Below are 17,458 nucleotides of genomic sequence, written 5' to 3'. Positions count from 1 at the left end.
GTTGCAATATTTCACTTATTTTGAGGCTATAATGGAAGGTTTAAATCTGAGCTAATTAAAGAAAACTCTGAACCATTATTTTCCTTTTCTGTGGTGTTTTTGCCTTTATCAGTGAAATGGAAAGCTTTAATTACTTGACAGGGTAGTTGTTGGTCTTGTCATGGTGTAGCAGAAATTTGTCAGATACATGAAATTTGATGAGTTTAAATTTAAACTATTTGTTTTGTGAAGGTTTGAGTAAATATCTTAGCAGCTCTGCTTTTAATTGATTGGGTAAACTCATCTGTAGTGCAATTAAATGACTATATAGTACATGAGGTGTAGAAGATGAGTAGATGAGGCTTTTGGGAATGGCTAGGAATATACAAGAAGTTAAACAAGCTGTGAATCAGTAAATGTGTAGGATTCTGGCCAAGTCATTAATGGTTTCACAAGCTGTTTATCTGACTTGCTTCAGCCAGACAAAACTCTTATTTACCAAATTCTAATTTTTTACTGCAATCAAAACATTCTTTCCATATTCCAGCTTGTGAGAGGCAGCAGGTAGTAGTGTTCCATCTCTTCAACTTGCCATCAGCCTGAATTCCTGAAACAATTAAATAAAATAAAAATTGCGTTTGGTTTCAGGGAAGTAAGTAATGTTAGCTCAATATCTCTTCAACGCATAAACATACCAGTTTAAAGCAAATACATGATACCACTTTTGCTCCTGCCTAGAATGGTTTTAGTTTTGCAGGGATGGTAATGGTAAAGTACATACAAGACATACTGGCTAATGCTCTTGTTTAATAAATTTAAAAACTCAAAAGCAGTGTGTCTGGAGCAGCTGCTGCATGTAATTTGTGAGTACTTCTTCTGTCCCTTCTCCATTCTGTTGATAGTACTTGCTCATGTATAGTTGTATTTGGAAGAGGATTAAGAAAGTTACCAGTTATTGAGTAAAACCCCATTGGTCAGGTTAATTCATGATCAGCCTGGCAGCCACTAGTTTAAAAGTGGAAGGGGACAGATGGAAGTGTGATTTTGTAGATTCAGTAAAGTAGCACAAGACAGTTTCCCCATCAGAATTTTGGACTGCAGTTTCGTTACTTTGAATCTGTGTTTTCTAGCCATAAAGATGGAAGGCATTGGTACTGTTAGGTATGAAGAGGTGGTTTTATTACTCAAAACTGATGACATATTAGAACAACTATGACTAATACCAGTTGTGAGGGAGAAGGATCAAAGCCATCATGTTCTCTCATGTCCAGCTTCTCATTTCCTTTTTGGCATACTAGGATAAGTCTAAAATATTGCAAGGAGAAGGCTGGTTGCATTGTCCAAGAGCTGCAGTGCTTTAGGTAGCATTTCATCCTGCCCCCAAATAACTCTGATCTGGTCACAGGCATTGCTTTGTTAGGAGTTGGTGCAGAGTGTTTTTAAATTCTGATCTTAAATAACTACCTATAAACTTTACCAAATAATATAAACCACAGCTTCGCAAGTAGCTTCTCTTCACTGGAGGCAACATGAGGCATAATTCCAGGGCTGGACAGAATTTAGCAGTCTCTTCTCAGGAAATAGCTTGTAAAAATGAAACAAAGTTCCTGGTCAGCAGGTATAATTTTTAAGCAGTAGGTGCAGTACCTAAATCAGGAACCCCGTTAAATATTTTTGCTTTATTTTTTGTCATCTTACCACTTCTACAGTGTTTTATAGTTGTGCCTAACTAGAGTTATTATATGGCGACAGATTTTCAGGCTGAGTTTTATACTGAAAGTGAAATAAGGTAATGTTTGGACTCAGCCGAATGAACTTTTTTATTCTTTATGACACTTCTTATTTCTCTTGAAAGCAAAGCTTTTTTGCTGTGTTAAGCTGCAGCATCACTAGAATACAAAGCACTTGCATACCTGTTGAAATTTCCACAGTGAAATCAGAGGATTCTTTGGAAGCTCTCTTTGCTGTTTTGAAAACAGGAAGCTGAGGGAAGATAGGAAATCAAATTCTTCATTTGAAACAATAGGAGGATGAAACAGTACCACTCTGGTTGTGGCTTTGCAGGGTGACAGGGCATGCCACTGTCATTCAGTGGATTGACAGAACAGTCTGGGTGCTCTCCCTACATTGTTTTTGTGTCACAGAATCCTTAAATTTGAAATTGACTTTGTAATGTACTGAAGATCATGGGCAGCATTTGATGATCAACATGCTGCTGACTGGGTTATAATTTTCTTCATAAGGCATAAATATTACTTACTGGGGTTACTATGATCAGAGGATGTGAGGGATGTTAGACATTTTTGTACATTGAAAATCATTTAGAAGTACTTTGTATAGCATAAACAGTGTATGCATACACACATGTATGTGAAAGCAAGAGAGACTATTGTGTTGCAGTTGTCTCGTGAGTCTGATACATTGAAGCTAAACAGCTTTTTTTGTGAGAAACAACAGAATCCTACTGGAAAGTTACCTTTTTGTGACTGTAAGACTGCAGATGCAGTTTAGGCAGCTAGGAAAATATAGTAGCATGTCCCAGATATTTACAGGACTATGTAGTCCTTGAAACTTACTCTTTAATAATTTTAAAATATGTGAGTAATGATCTTGCAGGTATGTATGATCTGAAAGGAGGGTTTATTAAGATGGTGTAATAATATGCTGTGGTTTCTGTTTGCCTTTTAAGAGTCCATCTTGGCACACTGTCCAGTTTGAAATTCTAGAGAAATATTTATATGCCAAGTCCTCAGTCAGTTCTTAGTTCATTCATGTAACTAGGTTTTTTTGAAGCATGAAGACTTCAGGCAATAATTTACTACATGCCAGGAATGCAGAGAGGGACTGAAAGAAGTAAAAGAGAAGATATTACAGGAGATTATGAAACTGACAGGAGAAAGCAACAAATGAGAGGAAAACCAAAATACAAGGGAAAGAAAAGCACAGCTTTTAGAAGTAAGAGGTGGAGGGAGAGGTGAATATGAGGGGAGCAGTAGGAAGAGTTGCAGAGCACAAGGCATGAAGTCAGCAGGAAGGAGTAATGAGCTGAATAAACTCAGTCTGTATTCCACCTTGGGAGGGGCAGAAGGGAGTGAGACTTATAGGAGGCACAAAGGGTGTGGTTTGTCATGGGTTTTGCCCAAGGTGAGTTTTACCTACTTTCGTAATTGTGTAATGCCTTCTACCCGCCCTATGCTGAGACAAGAATGAGAGATTGATGAAAGCTTTTGGAATCAGTAAGAGAAACTGTGTTGTCTAGAAAGTTTTCCTTAACAAGGAGAAGTCCTAATTTTTTCAGTACCCATGACTTAGGTAGCTGTGTGAAGATCTTTATAGATATAGTCAGGCCAGTATTACTTTTTGTGTTTATATTATATAAATAATTATATGCTTATAGTTGGACCTCATGGGGATAATTAATTGAATTTTAAAAACTTGACAATTGAATCACATTTCCTCCCCCTTCCCCCTTCTATTTTCTCCTTTGAGTGCTTTCTTTCCATAAGAAAGAAAATACCACTATGATAATTATATATGAGAGATGGTATAAGCAATAAGTGCTACAAAGCAGATTTCACGCAAGACAAAAATGTTCAGGATTTGCCTCAAGGGATTTTGAGAAGTGCAGCAGTAAAGTCCTTCTGAGTATTTCACAGCGGTATAGTACCTTCTCCTTAGACCTGAAAGACAGGAGAGTTGCCCAACTGAAGTTTTCTTTCCTTTGCTCCTGTCACTGCATTGACTTTACCTAACCAAATATACAGGAAACCTTGTACCCAGCACCCCAGTGGGAATTCTGCAAGTCAAGATGCACCATAGCCCCAGATGACCATGTAGTTAACACAGTGATCTTTGTTTTGGGTTACCTACTGGTGACCTTCCACTGACATGGATTAGTGCTGATGTCAGGAACTGAACAAGAATGGGAGATTTTGCACCTGGTAATCAGGAGCCACCCCTTAGAGGAACTTCTAAGCAATCATCATAAGAGACCTGTAATATGTTTTTAAAATCCCCTGGGCGGAGTCCAAGTCATAAGTTCCTTTCAGCACACCTACTGAATAAGCATTTGTCACAGTGATTTATAACATTTGTGCCATTTGTACAAAATGTACAATTGTACAAAATCCAGCTGGATTTTCTATGTAATGCTTTGTTGATGGGAATGACTAAAATCTGCCTGAGAATTTGCTGTCATATCTGCTGTTATATTTGCTGTTGATTGGCTGGGAGGGAGAGGGAAGGACAGGAGAGTTGTTTGTTTTAGTTTGAGTACTAATTTGTGTTGACTGAGATTCATCCTGGTTTTTAAACAAAATGAGATTTGTAACCATTTTTTAATGTGAAAGGCTACATTGAATTGAAAGCAAGTTCTTTTATAATATGTGTAGTTTTTTAAAAAGTGAGTGAAAAATGTATTTTCAAATGCATTTTTAGTGGTTAACCAGACCTTTTTCTTTGTCTTTCCCATTTGAACTTCACAGTGCGGTTTATTTTGTGAGACACAAAGAAACCAGACAAAGATTTGCCATGAAGAAAATAAATAAGCAAAATCTCATCCTCCGAAACCAGATCCAACAGGCTTTCGTTGAGCGTGATATCCTGACATTTGCAGAAAATCCATTTGTTGTCAGCATGTATTGCTCCTTTGAAACAAGACGTCATTTATGCATGGTCATGGAATATGTAGAAGGTAAAATTGCTCTTCTGTTTTACAGAGGATGAAGAGAATTTCTTTACACCACAAAAGACAAATAACCCATATGGTAGTTGAATTAGAAGGGGCCTCCTGTGTGTCCTCCATACTATGGCACTTCAGATTTAGGAACCAGATCCAACAGCAAGGTGGTTTTTAATTTTTTTTTCACCAGTGATTATCTCCCAGTAAACAGCTTGTAAAACATTTGTGTTCCAGCCATAATGGGAAATAACTGCTCTTAGAGTAAATTCCTTGTAGGTTGTAATCGAAAGTGTGCTAGTATTCAAAGTTCATGTGGAAATGTTTGCTTTCTTCTGGAGCTGAAATTTTCATTAGCAAGTGTTGGGGGATTTGTAATTATTTTTACAAAGAAAGAGGAAAAAGGAGACATTTTGAAAAGGTGCTAATGCTGAAGAAGAACAGTGGACAGAAGCAGATACCCATGTATGGTTCTGTGGGCTTTCACCACCCCCCATCCCCCCAGCTTATTTGTTTGTTTGTTTTCTCCTTAGATATTAGTACATTACTGGTTTTCAGCTGAATCCTTGTAGTGCTCTCTCCCAGCTCCACACTACTTGCAGTACAGTAGTTTGGTTGAATCATCTGACTAGAAAATAAAAATTTATGACTGCAATTTGTGCTCCTTTCAGCATCATATATGGTTTATATTGATACACCTCAGAATTTATAGAGTCATCTGGAGCATTTGTGCTGTTTCCACAGGTGGAGACTGTGCTACTTTGATGAAGAATATGGGTCCCTTACCTGTTGACATGGCAAGGATGTACTTTGCAGAGACTGTTCTGGCCTTGGAATACCTTCATAATTATGGAATTGTACACAGGGATTTGAAACCTGACAAGTATGTATATAGAATATAACTGAAAGAGGAGTTTGAAATTGTTAGATAAAATATAAAAGGTTTAGACTTGCTTTGAATTATTTTTTTATTGTAAATATTACACAGAGTCACAATTCCTTCACAGTATTTAAATGTTCATTACTTGCAGTTACAGAAAATGCATTTTCTCCCAAAAGAGCTGTTAGGAATTTTCTGTATTTAAGATGGAAGAGGCTATCAGAGTACCTAAAAAGAAAAAAATATTTATCCTTCTGTTTAGAATGGAGGGAAACACATTTTAGTCATTAGGAAAAACTTTCTCAAAGTGATACAAAATACCATGAACTTGAACGTATTTGCATTTTTGAAGACAAGATTGATCAGATGCAGAAAAATCTCCTGTTGAATGGGTTTTGGGAGTTCCTTTGTTTCTTGAGGGGATTAGGGTTTTCAGTTTCTATATTTATAAGTACAGTGTTGCTCCCATACAAGTAAGTTAGCATCACAGCAAGTAGCTGAAATAAAAAGTATGGCCCTTGCAACTCCATTAATCTTCTTCCTGTTTCACAATAAAAATAAAGAATTGAAGTCATGGGTGTTGATCAGCAATACCTTCATAGCAGGATACCTTAGGACAGTATAGTATTAGTTGCTAGCTTAATACCCTGAGGTATTTCCGAATGCATGACTGACCCAGCTTGTTGCAGATGGAAAATACTCACCATACTTCAAAAATGACATGTATTCTATTTTATTTTATGTAGTAACTTCAAAGCTTCAAGTGTTCAGCTCTCAAGACATCTATAGTTCTATAAGATGTTGTTCAGCTGCACATAAAAAGTTAGTTTACTTGTGATAGCAGTAACAAATGTAAGACTTGGGTTTTTAACTTGTTTATTCTGTACCAGTTGAATTACTTCTTATAATTTTACAGTGGTAATGAAACATTTTCCTCTAAGTATTATAATTGTAATAGTAATAACAGTGAGAAGCACATAATGTTGAACTGTATCACTGTGACTTAAAAACTTTCTATTTCCAGTCTGTTAGTAACATCCATGGGCCATATAAAGCTTACAGACTTCGGCCTGTCGAAAGTGGGGCTGATGAGTTTAACCACCAATCTGTACGAGGGTCACATTGAGAAGGATGCCAGAGAATTCCTTGACAAACAAGTAAGAAACAGCCTTTTTCAGTTCTTCACTGAGTATTAAAATGAGGTAAAATTTTGCCAGCAGAACATAGTGTAGTACAGAAAAAACCCTAGTTACTTCTGCATTGGTGTTCCAATTAACTATATCAGGTACTTTAACTGGTGCCCTGAAGATTATCCTTGGCTTTTTCCTTTCTTATATTAAGATCTATTAGTAAGATGAACAACCTAATTGTGTGCAAGTGAATCTGTGAGAGAGACTAATGGGAAACTGTTTTGTAGAGAGCTCAGAAGTCTCAGCAGAGTACTTGTGGAGCTCATTACGCGTTGTACAACCAGGAGTGCTAAAATCTGTGCTGTGGCCCATTACACTTTAAGCATGCCTCATTACTGTTGCTCACAATCTGTTCACTGTAAAAGTTACTTAAGATAAAACCATCACAACTTTCATATAAGGATAACAATGTCTTTTACGTTAAATGAGATACTTGCCATGATGGACTCCTTGTGTACAAAGCACAAACTGTCCTTTGCATGACAGATACAGTAATGTTGCTTATGATGCCTCTTAATGTAGGTAGGTTGTTCTGGAAACATAAGGTGTTATGCATACTCAGCAGACTAAACCCAACTTGAGTTCCATTTTTTCCATGTTTGCATATTAATTTACATTTCAGGAACAACAAATAATGTGACATCTCAATTAAGACTTGCTTTTCCATCGTGCTTGTTTTCTTTCTTCTAGGTCTGTGGTACACCTGAATACATAGCTCCTGAAGTGATACTGAGACAGGGTTATGGAAAACCAGTGGATTGGTGGGCTATGGGAATTATTCTTTATGAATTTCTAGTTGGATGTGTGCCATTCTTTGGAGATACACCAGAAGAGCTCTTTGGACAAGTAATCAGTGGTGAGGATTATCACTAAAAAACCCGAAATCTGTTAATAGTAAATGTATTTCAGTTTTACTGATAGACTATACAATTTGCTATCAAAGCAGTAACAATTAATTCAGATTAAAAGCTGAATTTACTGTATATTGTTGCTAAGTCCAGAAACTTATTGATATAAAGTCCAGGAATTAAGCTGCACTGTTTGGAAGAGAGAAGCTATGCCAGTAAAAAACTAGTGCCACTGTGCGCTAGTGTTTTCTGCCTTTGGTAGAGAAATTATGCCAGAGAAGAAACAGTTAAAATAAATTCGTGTAAATGGGAAAATGCCTCATAGCACAATAAAGAAATAAACAGAGATGTAATAAAACTCTAAAACAAATGTTTCCCAAATAATAAATTATGAGAAGAAAGCAACTAATTCAATTCACAGATTGTTAATGATTTCATTGGTGATTGTTGGAGTGTAATGTTATTTCTGTAGCAGCTGTTCTTCTTCCATGTAAAATTCAATAATCTTTTAGATCTTTACCTGCAAACTGACCCTAAGTATTGTTGTGTGTCTTGTGACAAAACTGAGCGATAATTAAACAGAATTGTTTACTGTCCTACCTGCTGTTTCTATAAATTTCCCAAATGCATAGATGCAGAGGATCACTATTGATGACACAATGTTAACAGAATGGCACCTCTATTACTAAATATTTCCCAGTTTGTTTTATGGTCTGCTTATAAAAAGTTCAATAGGTAAGAATGTATCTCTGGTTCCTCATTCTGTGAGAATGCAACAAATTCCCTTTTGTACTTAAGGAGACATTCTGTCCCCATCTTTTTTTCCTCTGTCTCTGAAACTGAAAGCCAGACTTGTTTGTAAACTATGAAAATGCATGTGACATTCTCTGTGTTCATGGATTTATAAGCATGTTGTTTTCTGATGTGATATGCTGAGGCCTGAGTGGCAAGAAGAATCAACTATTTAATTAACAAGCAGCAAATGCTGTCTGTTTTCTGGGTGCCCCATGGCTGCAATGCATATTCATGCTTAATTTTTCAAATCAGATTTAAACTGCAGTGGAAGCTGTAGGCAGGCAAACATGGAAATAACTCATGTTTTTATTGCTTTTCCAGACACACTTTACCTGTGTTTTTATCATTACACTCCCTCACTGGGAGAAGTGAATAGTCTTAAACATATTCTCATGTATTACAGTCTAGCTGATAGTTTTGTAAATATCTTCATCTGTTTGACTGTCAGTTTTTCTTATAGAAGTTATTTGTAGAAGTGTATTTGTAAATGTCATCTATTCCTACTCACCCTCTGAGACTGTTAGTTGGATCTGTTTCTTGTTTGGATGTTGATTTATCAGTTGCTTCTCTTTTATTTGAAATATCGTTATTTACTGAAATAATTCTTAGGATCTCTAGAACTCTAGTTGGATATGTTTCCTTTGCTAAAATAAATTGTCCCCTTCTATTTGACTGTAAGAGCCATCTTAACCAAACTGTAGCCTAGATTTTTCTTCCAGTTTCTGTGAGCAAAATTTACATTCTATTTAAGATTCTACTTCAGAAACTTCATGCCCCCTTTTTCATTGTAGGTTGCCTTTCCTGCCCTCACGTTATGTGAGGACAGCTGTGGGAGGCCTCAGTGTAAACTTAGATATCTAAAGAGATAAGAATTTAAAATATTGCTCCAGAAACAGGTTACATTTCATGTCTGTTTGTGTCAGTACCTTTCCTTAAACTCTGAAATACGAAGGTTAAACCTGTGTGTAGCTTCTGATGATTATTTTATTCAGTTCTGATTATTGAATAGAAGAAATCTAGATCATAAAACTACAACAAAATTGTTAACAGCTTTCTGGAGCTCCAAGTGTGCTGTCTCTCAGATGCCAAAATTCTCCCAAGAAACTTCCACAGAGTTTTGTATAAACATTTGTGGAGGCAGCTTCCACTAAAGATCAGGCAAAACTTGCTGTTTGTAGGCTATTAGAAAGTTCATGTTCATACACAGTGTATCCTGTCTTGATTGTATGGTTTAGGTCCAGCTTGCTGTGAAGTACAGAAGCCATAGTAGCATAAGAGTCAGTAGAGGGAGAGATGATACGGAAGTATGAGACTCTTGAAAAGAAGCTTCATTGTCATAAATGTCACCAAGAGCACAGTCTGACACCTTGACCCTTAGTCTTGGGAGTAATGGCTTCAGGGAGTCTGCTAACATTAGAGAAGGAACACAGATGTGAGAACAACTGTCAGGTCAGGTCAGCAGTTTCCATCTTAACAACAGTTTCCATGGAACATAACTACAGTTTAAACCATGATTTAGTGGGGGAGGAGAGAGTATACAAGTTGTGCTAATATTTTGGAAGTTTTCCATGAGCCAAGCATTCGTGTATTCTGCTGCTAAACACAGTTTTGAGTTAAATTATACTTCTGAAGGAAATGGGAACTTAGTATGTTTATGCAGTCTATATAGAGAGCATAAAAATTAGAAATAATTAGTATGCAGCAGAGTAAGTTGAAAAAGTTGCTTTTACTCTTCTTTGCTATTAGGTCACTTTTGAGAGCATTCATGTAATTTGTGCTGGGATCAGTCTTCAGCAATATCAAACAACTTTCTTTTGTTTTAGATGAAATCAACTGGCCTGAAAAGGATGAAGCACCACCTCCAGATGCCCAGGATCTAATTACTCTGCTGCTTAGGCAGAATCCTTTGGAAAGACTGGGAACAGGTTAGGAGGCACTAATTTTAAATTGTTAATGTACTAGAAATAGCTTCTGTATTCAGCATTGGGAGCTTTTGTTCACCAGTTCATTTTGCTTGGGAAACATTTGTCACGACATGTAGTATGACAGCATGCCATAATAATTTACAGATTTAGACCAGTAATATGAACTTAACATGATGATGTCCATCCCGTTTTTTGTGGGACTTATATGTGCTCATTTGCATTTACTCTTCTCCTAATTTGATAAAAATAACAGAAGTTTCTCAAAGATCCTGTTAGTCAGTGAATGGGGTTTCTTCATGAATACAGTATTAAATTACTAAATACAGAAATCTAGGAGGGGAATCAGTACATAGCTTCCTTTTTCAGAAGTATCTTAGCCTGGCAGATTCATTCCTCCAGGTGTTAGGGTGGGTGATGAATACTCAAACTGCTTATTCAGAAATTACTGTCTGGGGTTGTGTGGTGAGAAGTCTTGTCATTCTCATTTATCAAGCACTACTGCCTTCCATGAAAAAGAACTAAAATAAAACAGAATGTTCAGGAAGTATTAGGACTTCCATAGGCTGGTGAAAGTACTGTGTGTTTATGTAGTAAGAGTTTACTTTTTGGTTGACTGACCAGGATTTATTTTGGAGTTTCTGTGAGAGGCAGTAATGATTATTGTGTATGATTTTTAAGTGTTAATGTATGGGAGCCCTACACACTGACTGCCATCCCTTTAGGCAAAGCACTAGGTAAACACAGCAAAAAAAGCCTCCTGCATGAAGGAGCCCAAATATAAAGGTATAGTCTTACTTGCAGTGAACATTGTATGCCATGAACAGAAATATATTTGAGATGCTAAGGAAACCAAGCCACAGGCTGCGTCAGCATGTGAGTACTTGGCAAATTGATCACAAAACTGAGTCCAATTGTGCTACTTATTTTTAGGCATAATTAAAAAGAGGCTTAAGGAATCATTTAATAACTGGCCTTATCACAGCTGCTCAGGGGAAACATGATTATAACCCAGACCCCGAGTACTATTGACATGGTCCCAAATGATACGTCTTCTTCCTCCAGCTTCCTTCAAGGCATGATGATGTGACCAATATGAATGAACTACGTGTCTGTCCCTTGTAGCCTGGATGTCTGGCATCTGTGTGAACAGCCCTTAGACTTCACCATAACGGATAGTCTGGTCTAAGGCATCCAGTGAGGTTACTGCTGTCCCTTGCCTCATGTTGAACAAGTTAGGATTGAGGAAGGTGTTTTGCCCCAGTAGCTTCTCCACTTGCTGCCTGCTTCATCTGCTGCAGAGGGCACCAATGCCAAAGACAGAATGAAAATCCACTAGATTTATTCCCTTGTTTTAAGTACACTCCTTCCAGGCATTGTTGTATTGTCGGGACAATTTTCTTGGTAAACATGGTATTAATTCAAGACTGTTGCCCTGTGAGAGGCTGGATCAGAAGTGGATTACAGATTCTGTGTCTGTTGCTATACTGTTGGTGGAGAAAGTGAATTGAGTGAGATGAGGCTGTCTTAAATACTGAATGGTCAGTGCTACAATAGGAAGCACTTGTGGTGCTCAGTTAGGAACTGACATCATTAAATGCTCTGGTGTCTGTAGGAGACCGTCTGAAGAAGGAAAAAAAGGCAGCTGTTTCTTTGAAGCAGAAGGTTAAGAAACTGCAGCAAAATTGTAGGATCTTTAAGTGTTAGAATTAGCTCGCAGAAATGGAGGCTGCAGTGTGAGAGGTCCCACATGAGCAGTGAAAAATAGCATGGTTTATGCTGGGCTCCATCATGCATTTCAAATGGCAGTCCTATCTGTTAAACGTGTATCAGCAAGCTGCATAACACTTCATGAAAATCGCAATTGTTTATTTGCTCAGGAGACCTGAGTGGTAAAGGCAAGTTGAAAGAAAAGATATTGATACTATACTTACTTTGAAGAAGAAAAACAGCAGTAAAAAGACTTCTTTGGGCTTGAAGTGTCTGATACCAATCAAGAACTGTACAATTCTGATGTAATATCCAATTACTGTGTTTGGAGAGATATTCACTACTTAGCTAGTGACTTATGATGTGGTGTGATTTTGGTCTGCTTTAGGAAGATGGGCTTCTTTGAATTCTTCCCTGATGCAGTATGAAAAGTGAAGAACCCAATCCAGAAATCTTAATACTGACTTAGAAACCAGTCCTGGTGATTTCATTTTTTCTCTCAGTAGCCTTGACATAGAGAAGTATACATGTGGTATCAATGTGCTGAGTTGACCCTGGCTAACCACTAAGTACCCACCAAGTCTCCTCCCTCCTCAGCTGGATGGGAGGAGTAAGTATCGCGGAGATTCAGGGGTTTAGATAAGAGCAGGAAGTGCCACCATGGGTAAAGCATACTAAAACTTAGGGAAGTCAATTTAATTTATCACCAGTTAACACTACTGCTTTGCTTCCTCCCTCCAAGCAGTGTGGGAGGACAGGAAATGGGGCTTGTGGTCAGTGCATCATAATGCTGCCCCTGCCACACCTTCCTCCCCACACTATTCCCCTAGTTCAATGTGGATCCTTCCTACAGGGTGCAGTCTTCAGGATCAGAGTGCTCCAGCCTGGGCCTCCTCTGTGCTACAGGTCCTACCAGGGCACTGCTCCAGCACAGGCTTTTGCATGAGGACACGGTCTACTTTAGGGATTCATCCTGCTCCGCCATGAGGTCCTTAGTGGGCTGCAGGTGGATCTCTGCTCCGCCGTGGTCCTCCATGGGCTCAAGTGCAGCTGTCTCACCATGGTCTGCATCATGGGCTGCAGGGAAATCTCAGCTCCAGTGCCTGGAGCTCCTTCTGCACCAACTTTGGTGTCTGCAGAGTTGTTCTTCTCTCCTATTCTCACTCCTATCTTCCTGGCTGCTGTTGTGCTGTCCCCTTCTTTAATACATTATCCCAGATAATGCTGATGGGCTGACAGTGAGTCTGTCTTGGAGCCAGCTGGCAGTGGCTGTGTTGGATATAGAGAAAGGAAGCTTCTCACAGAAGCAACCCTTGTAGCCTACCCACTGCCAAAACCATGCAACATAAACCCAAAACAAGCTGGGAGCAGGTCATATTGCTGCATGTTACTTGTTCAGGTTTTAGAATTAGGTCAATGTTTATTAATGACTTAATAATCATCTACCTTCCCAGGACAAAATTTTCAGTATTTCATCGTGTTCTTACAGTTGTTTTCTAACTTCAAACTAGTGTAATCATTAAATACACATTAAATGAGTAGGCAGTAATAAATAAGAGAAATGATAGGGTATTTCCTATAGAACTGTGTATTACTGCCATAAAACATTGAAAGGATCTCAAGTCAGCAATACTGTTTATACTGAGCAACTCTTCAGAATCATTCTGCATTACTTTACAGCTTGTACTTACCTAGAGCACGTATTTATATTTGTAGAATTACATTCAATGATTCTGACTAATGTGCAGCTAACAGATTAGTACAACCAGAAAAATAAAAATCTCAAAAGGGGAAGATGGTAAAGCAATAAACTGTTACAAGAAATGGGAACAACAAAATGGGCAGTATTTCTGACAGGCTTAGGTTTTCCCATTCTGATGGGAATGGGTAGTGGAGGTTCATATCTACACCGGTGACTATGCCTTTCCATGATTATTTGCATTGTTGGCTGGGGGTTTAGTTTATTTAATGTCAGAGGATTTGGTACAGTTTGCTCAGTGTTTTCCTCTGGCTCCTCCAGGTGGTGCATATGAAGTAAAGCAGCATCAGTTCTTCAGGAGCCTTGACTGGAATAGTCTGCTGAGGCAGAAAGCAGAATTTATTCCCCAGTTGGAGTCTGAAGATGATACAAGTTATTTTGACAGTAGGTGTTTTATGGTATTAAAAAAGTGAATAACTCTTTGTTTAAGTAATCACTGTCTTTGACTCTTGCTAACTGCTTTTAAAATCTCCTTTATCAGAATCACCGGCAACTTGCAGTTTCACCAGTGAATTGACACTTGAGTAGAAATAATCTTAAGAATAAAACTAGATTTTTATTTAATATCAAAACTTGGTATCCATTCTTCCTGATAAATTCAGATGTTTTATTACCCTTGTCTGTAGCTCGTTCTGAGAAATACCACCATATGGAAACTGAGGAAGAAGATGATACCAATGATGAAGATTTTAATTTAGAGATAAGACAGTTTTCCTCATGTTCACACAGATTTTCAAAAGTAAGTAAAAATTTCTATAATATTAGTATGTATTGATCTACTTTTGCCAATTTTGGAAGTGTTAAATATAGAAGAGATATATAGGGCCTTGTTTTCTCAAGAACTATAAAGTTAACTGAAATTGAGCAAGAATACAATGAATACCATTAAATCAAAATATGGGAAAATTGTGTAGAAAAGTTACTTCTTGAATCTTTAAGATACTAATAGAAAATTATATAAATATGATGGTATTTTCTGTAAAAGGCTTAGCATAGCATAATAGAAAGTGTCAAGAAAGCATTCTGTTAAATGCTAATACATGTTCTTTGCATTGGTTTCTTTTATACATAGTTTTCATGTTGCTGCAGTTGTGTCCTAGGTATCTTGTAGGCAACAGCATAACAAATATTATAGTACTACCATGTAGTAGGTGTTAATTTAATGACATTTGACCAAAGGAAAAAGCAGGGTGATGGTTAGCATATGTTCCAGTCATGGAGAAAAGTAGATTCGAGGGAGTGATCTGAACACTCTGAATTGAAGGTAAAACTGCCCAAAAGGTAGTATACTCTAGTAACTGAGATGAAGGCTAATTATTGCTGATCAGAGATCTGTAGGAACAGAGTGGACATGCTCAGGCAATACACTGGAGGGTGAATTGTCAGGAAATAATGGAAGAGGGACACCCAGGATTTTGCCTTTACTGTCTTGGTTCACTATATTCATGAAATGAGGAGAAAACTGGTAAATTGATAATGGGAAGAGGCTCTGTTTGATTACCCATACATGAGGAGCTGAGAAAGCATTTTAAAAACAGTAACTATACGAAATTTGGAAATGTTCAAGAAGTTTGAAGTTTGCACTCTGAAATACTATATAACCATTTAAAATCATAGAACTGTAGAGCCTGCATATCTTTTGCTTTTTCTTAATATCAAATGTCTCAGTGATTATTTGATTTTTTTGTGTGTTTTTTTTCTTTAATAGGTTTTTAGTAGTATAGATCGAGTCATTCAAATTCAAGGTGAAGAAAAGGAAGATGCAGGAGACAAAACAAAAAGTGTAGCACTGCCTTCTGTGGAATCTTTAAGCTGGAGTTCAGAATATTCTGAAATGTAAGTAGAAGGATGTACAGCAAGTCATCTACATCCTGCTTGTCATATAGCAGGCCTCCTCATTTCATTAACTGCCTGAGAGTTTGCTTATTTTTCATGTAGACAGCAAGTATCTACATCCGTTTCATCTGAGACTGACAGTAGCCGGCAGCAACGCAGTTCTGGTTTGCTTCCAAAATTGTCCGTATCAGCTGAAGGAGAACAGGATGATTCCACCAGCTCACGGGGACCCCGTGAAGAACAGGAGAAGTCTGCATTTGTGAGCGAGGAAATAGTGCAAGATGAACCTGAAGTAACCACTCCAGCAAGTACAATCAGCAGTTCCACACTATCAGGTAGTTTGCAGTGGGTGTCTTGACTGATGATACTACAAACAGTTCCAGACCACCTTCTTGTTGCAGTAGCATTCATAGTTTTAGAAGCCTGTCCCAACAGGGGTCTGGTTTGGGATCAGATCGGATCTAACACTTAGTACTACATGTGTGTTTTTAAGTAAGATTTCTCTTTGATTAACACCTTCCAGAATTGAGAGGATTTTCTTTGACTTGTAGAAGTCACTTTGGTCATTACAAATCTAGGAGGGTGTTGCAAACCATTCTCTACTTAATTAATTTTGAGCATCATCTGCCTGCTCAGATACTTGTTGCATTTCAGTAGACTCCACGGCCTTGGTTTCTCATCTGCACATCTATCAGTCTTTAGTTTATTTCTCTTACATACCTCACTGAATTTGTTCAAGATATACCCTTCTATTCTCAAGCCCTTTATTTCCCATATAGTCCATGTTTTCTTCCCCCTCCCTCCTTTCTGTTCTGGAGAAAAAAAAATTCCTCAGGGTCATCCATCTTCTTCCCATGTCTAAAACCTTGATGATGATTGTGCTGTATCCCAAGTCTCTTTTGCTATCCCCCAGGTCCCATGTAATGGTGTTGGCATTAACGCAACAGTTACAGTGATGACTCAGACCGTGTGATCCTCGTCTTACACCTAGCCAGTTACACTTAAGAATAATTTATTTTTTCTGTGGTCCATTAGCAATGGGATAGTCAGTTTTCCCTCAATGTCTTTATCCCTTCTTCTTTGTACAGTTGGCAGTTTCTCAGAACACTTAGATCAAATAAATGGAAGAAGTGAGAGTGTGGACAGTACAGATAACTCTTCAAAGCCAGCTGGTGAAGTTGCATCTCACATAGCTCGGCAGCGATTGGAAAGCACAGAGAAAAAGAAGATCTCTGGAAAAGTCACAAAGTCCCTTTCTGCAAGTGCATTGTCCCTCATGATTCCAGGAGGTAGAGATAAATACTTCTAGTTGAAATGTTAATGATTTATCCTATGAATGATTATGCTATGAATTGAAATGTTAATGATTAATGTTATGATTCAAATTCAAGATTCTGTATAGTCCAGAACTGATTCTGTGTCACTTTTTATTTCTCTTCTTGTTCACTTTCTTAGCTAGTTGGTACAATCTTGTCAGCAAGTTACGGTGCTCACACTTCCAGCCTAAGGGCCTTCTCTTAAAGGCAAAAATGCAACTTTATGGTGACTGCCTCGTTTGACCTTGAACATGCATGGCACGATGCGACTTCAGTCACTGGCCCATCTGGACAGTTGGGTTGTAGATGAAGTTTTAACTAGCTTACAAAAACAGTTGTTTGTTAAAGCAGCATGACTAGTTCTCTCTTGTCCCCCATAAGAAAAGCTGATAAACAGCAGAGCAATGTCACAAAAATATAAATAGCATGTAGCCTCCTACTTGTACTACACTTAGATCAGTGCTCAGAGTTTGGAGCCAGAAAATAATGCAATAAGTGGAGGTATATCAGTAATATTGAGTGTTTACACGTGAAGGATTGGTACT

The 17,458-nt window shown here is 37.9% G+C and overlaps 1 protein-coding gene across 1 annotated transcript in view; it reads left to right on the top strand.

Moving 5' to 3' along the window:
• The window catches only part of MAST4 (microtubule associated serine/threonine kinase family member 4), a 279,151-nt gene that overhangs the window by 249,252 nt on the left and 12,441 nt on the right, over positions 1-17,458 (top strand). The window contains exons 17-26 of the mRNA XM_062513746.1: positions 4,464-4,672; positions 5,402-5,540; positions 6,562-6,694; positions 7,418-7,583; positions 10,194-10,295; positions 14,023-14,145; positions 14,388-14,500; positions 15,470-15,597; positions 15,700-15,932; positions 16,686-16,886. Coding sequence (XP_062369730.1) covers positions 4,464-4,672; positions 5,402-5,540; positions 6,562-6,694; positions 7,418-7,583; positions 10,194-10,295; positions 14,023-14,145; positions 14,388-14,500; positions 15,470-15,597; positions 15,700-15,932; positions 16,686-16,886 — 1,547 coding nt within the window. The remainder of the gene's footprint in view (positions 1-4,463; positions 4,673-5,401; positions 5,541-6,561; positions 6,695-7,417; positions 7,584-10,193; positions 10,296-14,022; positions 14,146-14,387; positions 14,501-15,469; positions 15,598-15,699; positions 15,933-16,685; positions 16,887-17,458) is intronic.

Source organism: Cinclus cinclus, chromosome Z, assembly GCF_963662255.1.
Source record: "Cinclus cinclus chromosome Z, bCinCin1.1, whole genome shotgun sequence".
NCBI lineage: Eukaryota > Metazoa > Chordata > Aves > Passeriformes > Cinclidae > Cinclus > Cinclus cinclus.
This window is presented reverse-complemented; position numbering and strand designations above follow the sequence as displayed.